This window comes from Schistocerca piceifrons, unplaced genomic scaffold (assembly GCF_021461385.2).
Source record: "Schistocerca piceifrons isolate TAMUIC-IGC-003096 unplaced genomic scaffold, iqSchPice1.1 HiC_scaffold_1167, whole genome shotgun sequence".
NCBI lineage: Eukaryota > Metazoa > Arthropoda > Insecta > Orthoptera > Acrididae > Schistocerca > Schistocerca piceifrons.
Genome location: NW_025726980.1, coordinates 30,986 through 37,406, shown reverse-complemented (window position 1 = coordinate 37,406; position 6,421 = coordinate 30,986). Strand labels below are relative to the sequence as shown.

At 62.0% G+C, this 6,421-nt stretch overlaps 1 protein-coding gene across 1 annotated transcript; it reads left to right on the top strand.

Moving 5' to 3' along the window:
- Positions 1 to 1,750: 1,750 nt before the first annotated feature.
- LOC124728673 (extensin-like) lies at positions 1,751 to 2,215 on the top strand. The gene has a single exon (XM_047248489.1). It carries the CDS (start codon positions 1,751 to 1,753, stop codon positions 2,213 to 2,215), a length of 465 nt encoding a protein of 154 aa, XP_047104445.1.
- The last annotated feature ends 4,206 nt before the right edge of the window (positions 2,216 to 6,421 follow it).

Here is a 6,421-nt window from a genome sequence, read left to right as displayed (position 1 = left end):
CATCCTTCCTTCCGTTCCAGAGCCACCTCCTTACTTGGAGCTCGTGTACTTGGTCACCGCCTTCGTGCCCTCGCTCACGGCGTGCTTGGCCAGCTCGCCAGGCAGCAACAGCCGCACAGCGGTCTGGATCTCGCGGGACGTGATGGTCGAGCGCTTGTTGTAGTGCGCCAGGCGAGAAGCCTCGGCCGCAATGCGCTCGAAAATGTCGTTCACGAAGCTGTTCATGATGCTCATCGCCTTCGACGAGATGCCCGTGTCAGGGTGCACCTGCTTCAGCACCTTGTAGATGTAGATGGCATAGCTCTCCTTCCTCTTGCGCTTCTTCTTCTTGTCGCCCTTCGAAATGTTCTTCTGCGCCTTGCCAGCCTTCTTGGCGGCCTTCCCGCTAGTCTTGGGGCGGCATCTCGAACCAACGTACGGCGGCAGCAGCAACACCAGTAGCAAGCGCTCCGCTCTAGTCAGCGTCTCCCCCACACAGTGGCACCCGCCGCCAGCCGCCGCCGCACCTTTACCAGCTCGCCCTGTTGCGGCCGCCGACCAATGGGGCGCGCGCGCAACCGGCCGCCGCACCCGAGCCCATAAAGCACCCCCACCCCGGCTGCGCCGGCACGCACGACACGCACAGTCGCTGAGATGTGCAGCCGCGAGAAGGACGTACCTGCGCCTGCTAGCGACGCGAAGGGTGTGGCAGATCGCCGTTCGGCCGCGCTTGCGCTGTCGACGGCCCCATCTGGCCCCCCCACCTATGACGACCACTGCTACGGCTATGGATTTGACGGACACTGCTACGGAAACGTTGAAGACTGCACTGTCTGCTCCGCTGCCCGATTCTGACGATGAGAGCACTGCCGCCCCTCGGCCACGCGGACGCAGCGGGAAACAGAAGAGGAGGGCACCAGCTGCGACGGCTGCTGCTCGCAGCTCGCCGATTGAGAAGAGGGCCAAGCAAGACTTCGCCCCTGACGCTGACGGTTTCGTCCCGCCCGGCGCACTGCAAGACGCATGCTGTCATCGACGGACGCCACCAACTGTCGTCGCCAACTCCTTCGATGCGCTCGAGGACGCGCCGGACCCCGCCGCCGAGCAATCCTGCGCCGAAGACAGACTCCCATCTTCCGCCGGTGGTTCTTCAGTTTCGGCCGCCCTATGGAGAACTGCAGAAGCTGTTGCGCAGCTGGACAACGGCCGTGTACACCGTGAAGCCTGCGGGGCGAGACCTATACAGGGTCACACTCCGCACTGCTGATGACTATCGCCGGGTCACGCAGGAGGCGTCTGAGCGTGGTATCCCTTTCTATACCCACGCCTCCGCCCCTGACAAGGTCCTGAAGATCGTATTTCGCGACCTTCCGTTCAACATGGAAGCCGATCACCTGCATCGAGAACTCGCAGACCTGGGCTTCTACATACGGGCAGTTGTGAAGATGAAGTCGCCCAAATCACGCGAAGATATGCCGCTCTTCCTGGTCGTCCTGCTCTGACACCGTGGAGAACCGCAAACTCTACCAATTGACGCGGGTCGCCGACGTTCCGGTCCAGACCGAAGATCTTCGTTCCCGGAGAGGCCCTGTGCAGTGCTTTCGCTGCCAGGGAATCAACCACGTCGCGCGCCACTGTTCTATGCCGGACAGATGCGTTAAATGCGCCGGCGCCCCATGCAGGAAGTGCGTGCCCCCCGTCCGCCCTCCGAGAAGCCTACATGTGCACTCTGTGGCGGTGCTCATGTGGCCAGTTATCGTGGGTGTGAGGTATGGAAGCGTGCCATTGCTCGCCAGCGTGGCCAAACACCAGCGCCACATCAGAAGAAGCTCGCAACGAGGCGGCCAGGCGTCTCTTTCGCGGCGGCTACGTCAGGGACGTCCCTCCGCCGCCCCGGCTACGTCGGTTCCTGCTCCCGCCGCATCCGAGGGCCGTACCGACACCGGAGGCTCCTGCGCCTCCACCACCGCAGCCAGTGGCGGTACCGGGTACTGCCTCTCCCGGGCCGTCGGCCGGACCGCGCCCCCACCAACCGCCGGCGCGGGGGGTCACCGACCAGTGGGCACCCAACGCTCAGCACCGTCTGTCGAGCAGCCCCAGGTGGACTCTCACAGCGAAGCAGCCACGCCCCCCCCTTTCCTGCGCCGGGGCCGCGCCGGCTGTCTCCACCGCTGACCTGGCCCAACCTCGTCGCGCAGCTCACAGCCCTGGTGACCAGTGCTACGAAGTTGATTGACGTCCTGTCGCAGCAACTCACCGCTGCAGTGCCGATGGCCTCTCCGGCCCCAACCGCTGCCAACACTCAACAGCCGCACCATGGGCAGCGTTAGAGGGCTCACGGTCGTCGCGTGGAATGCCAACGGCGTCCGCACCCAAGCTGGCGAACTTCGCCAATTTCTCCGCGATGAAGCCGTCGACGTCTGCCTTATCAATGAAACACACCTGAAGCCTGGGGTAGACGTCAGGGCGGCCAACTACTCAAGCTATCGCACCGATCGACTGACGGCGGGTGGGGGGACAGCCGTCTACGTCCGCAATGGCATACGTCACCATGTGATCCAACTTCCACCACTGGCGACGCTGGAGGCCACTGGTGTCGTTGTTCACACCTCGGCGGGCGCCATCACGTTCATCGCGGCCTATCGGCCGCCGTCTCGTCCCCCTGGACCCTGCTGACATCGATGCTCTGCTTTCCTTGAGGGGGCCAGTGTTCGTCCGCCGGGGACTTCAATAGCAAACATGTCTCCTGGAACTCCAGGATCACCAACGCCGCTGGCCGCTGCCTGCTCCGGATAGCGGAACGTCACCATGCGCTTGTGGTGGGGGCCGTACGACCCGACCATTTTCCCTGCTCGTGGCCTCCCAGATATAATTGACATCGCAGTCGTCAAGGGTATCCCTCATCAGATCACCGCCACGACGCGGACTGCACTGTCGTCGGATCATGTCCCTGTGGTTTTTGACATCGACCTAGACGCCCTCCAGCAGCCCAGGCGCGGTATCTCACTTGCTGGCATCGACTGGGGACAGGTTTCAAGAGGCCGTGACGCACTCACTAGCCGCCGCACCGCCCCCTGCGGAAGTTGGAGCGGACGAAGCACTTTTGCACTTCGCGGCAACCACGATCGACGCTGCCACCATAGCGACGCCGCCCCGACCACGCCCCCCCGCTGACTACTCCCGACAGCTGCCGCCGGACATCCTTGCGGCCATCACTGAGAAGAACCGGGTCTACCGGGAGTGGCAGAGGACACGAAATGCCAACACCAAGCGCCTCCTCAACAGGATGCGTCGGGACATCCGGGCCGCCATTGACGATCATCGCAATCGCGACTGGAATAACAAGGTCGCCGCCCTATGTCTTGAAGATGGCACAGCCTGGCAGATGACGAAGCGTTTCCTACGCCGCACGCAACGTATCCCCCCGCTGCTGGTCCAAGGTCAGGCTGTCTGCGAACCAGCTGCGAAGGCTGATGCTCTTGCTGACGTCTTTGAGGCGGCGTTTACGCCTCTCGAAGACCCGACTGACGCTGTCACCGACGACCTGGTTGCTGACCGGCTCCCACGCTACCTGGAGGCGCGTGACGACGATGACGTCATTGAAGAGACAACGGCGGAGGAGGTGTCGACCATCCTGCGTGCCCTGCACCCCAGGAAAGCTGCCGGCCCAGACGAAGTTTCCAACGCCCTGCTCCGGAAGTTGCCGCCCGTGGCTGTCACTCATCTTGCTGACGTCTTTAATGTCATCCTCCGGTCCTGCAGCTTTCCTCAGTCCTGGAAGCATGCGGAAATCGTGGCGATTCCGAAGATGGGGAAGGATCTGCGGCAGCCCGTGAACTACAGACCTATTAGTCTCCTGCCGGCCGTCTCTAAGGTCTTTGAGAGGGTGTACATCCGGCGGGCTGCAGCGCCACGTCGACGAGGAAGGCCTCCTGCCCGAAGAGCAGTTCGGATTTCGCAGGGGCCACTCAGCCGTTCATCAACTCCTTCGGTTAGTGGAAGATGCGTTCGTCGCCCTCGAGCAGCGCGAGTTCTTCGGCGCGGTGTTCCTGGACGTGTCGCGTGCTTTCGACAGCGTGTGGCACCGCGGCCTCTTGTTCAAGCTTTTTGAACTTGGGGTCCCCGACGTCGCACGTGCGTCTCATCGCTTCCTATCTTGCTGATAGAACCTTCCATGTGCGGGCCGCGCAGGGCTTGTCCTCCGTCCGCCGCATCAACGCCGGGGTGCCGCAGGGCTCGGTCTTGGGGGCCACTCCTGTACTCGCTGTACACGTCTGATGCGCCGAAGATCGACCGTGTGCAGCTCGCCCTGTACGCGGATGACACGGCTCTCTACACTCGGAGCCTCAATGCCGCTGTCATGCGCCGCCGTCTGCAGCTCGCCGTTGACACCCTGGCAGCTTGGGCAGTCAAGTGGCGTCTCCTGTTCAATGGTGCCAAGACTCAGTTCCTGATCGTCAACCAGGCGACTCGTTCCTGCAGGTTTGCAGCCGCTCGCTGTCGGTGGAAGCCCTGTCCCGTGGCGCCCAACGGCGCATTACCTCGGCGTCACCATTGACCGCCGACTCACGTGGGCTCCACACATTCGCGACGTGAAGGCCAAAGTGCGGAACAGGCTCCGCACCCTGTACCCTTTGCTGAACCCTGGTTCCCAACTACCACCGCGGCTGGGCATCACCCTGTACAAGGCGCTGCTCCGTCCTGTACTCCAATACGCCGCCGTCGTCTGGGGGAACGCCGCCGACACGAACCTGAAGAAGCTGGAGACTCTGCAGAATCGCATCCTTCGGCTGGCCTTACACCTGCCTTACGATTTTCCCACTGCTCATCTTCACGACGTCGCGGAAGTACCTCTCCTCCGTGACCTCTTCCAGACGACCGCCCGCACCTTTTACGACAGTGCTGGTCGGTCGCACAACGCCCAAATCCGGACGCTGGGCCACAAATTGCAACGCAGCGTCACCACCCGCTGGCCACCACCTGCTAGCTATGTAGCTGGCTCTGCCGAACTGTGCTGAGGAGACACCCAAGAAGACATCCCACATGTGAAGACGCAACATCAGCATGCATGGGAGGCAAAGCATAAACTGCTGCGGACTCCATCACACATCGGAGGAAAAGTATCTCCGTGCAGATCCATGCGATGCGCCGGCACGCACTCCCGCTGCTCGACTCGCTGCCGCTCGCACCGGTCGTTTTCGTTTCCTTCTCGTGTGCACCGTCGCTAGCCCATCGCCATGTCCGGACGCGGAAAGGGGAGGCAAAGTCAAGGGCAAGTCAAAGTCCCGCTCAAGCAGGGCTGGGCTCCAGTTCCCGGTCGGCAGAATCCACCGCCTCCTGCGCAAGGGAAACTACGCAGAGCGCGTCGGCGCCGGGGCGCCCGTCTACCTCGCCGCCGTCATGGAGTACCTCGCGGCTGAGGTGCTCGAGCTGGCCGGAAACGCGGCCCGCGACAACAAGAAGACGCGCATCATCCCGCGCCACCTGCAGCTTGCCATCCGCAACGACGAGGAGCTCAACAAGCTCCTGTCGGGCGTCACCATCGCACAGGGTGGTGTCCTACCCAACATCCAGGCCGTCCTGCTGCCAAAGAAGACCGAGAAGAAGGCCTAAAGGAGGCCAGGCAATCGCAGCGCCCGCGTGCTCCCCCTGCACGCAACGCGCTTTGCCGGCTCGGCTCGGCCCGGCCCACAACAATCGGCCCTTTTCAGGGCCACCACACAAACCTACGTCCAAAGCAAAATTTCAGTCGTCCTCGCCGCACCTTGTTTTGTTTCAACTTTGCACTTTCACAGCACAGCCGCCGCCGGCGCACGTCCGCCATCTTGTCGTCCACACCAGCCCGCACACACACACACACACACACACACACACACACACATTTTGCACGGTCGCAGAGTCGCCTTCCAAACGACAACGGCAGCAATAATGACCATTGTTAAAGGGAGGCGTGTCGACACACCGCCCTCCACTCCCGCGCGCAACGGCCGTCGACACGAACGAAACAGCTGATCCGGCCCGCCTATGCCCACACGCCTTGCCTCGGAAACCCCAACGCCGCCGCAAACACACAGAGCCAAACCACGCAAGCAAATAATTACCGCCTCTCTCGCACAACAACACACAGCCCGCCATCTCCGTCGCGATCGATACAAAGACACACAATAACAAACACAAACGAAGCAGCTCCACACACAGCCAGCCACATGACACGTTTCCTTTCCTTCTCCCCTCCCAGCCACATCACGTCGCTCAAACGGAAAGAAAGAAAGAAACAAACAAACAAACAAACAAACAAACAAACGAACAACACAGCGCACACACACGCAGCAACAACAACAACAACACAGACTCTTTCGCACTTTTCAACTTCCGAACAGTGTGGTGGCCCTGAAAAAGGGCCGTTTTCTAGTCTCTCCCACCCACAAGCACGGCCGCGGGA

What these genes read in the sequence shown, in the direction of transcription:
- LOC124728673 (XM_047248489.1), top strand. Translation starts at nt 1,751, where the DNA reads ATGGAAGCGTGCCATTGCTCGCCAGCGTGGCCAAACACCAGCGCCACA.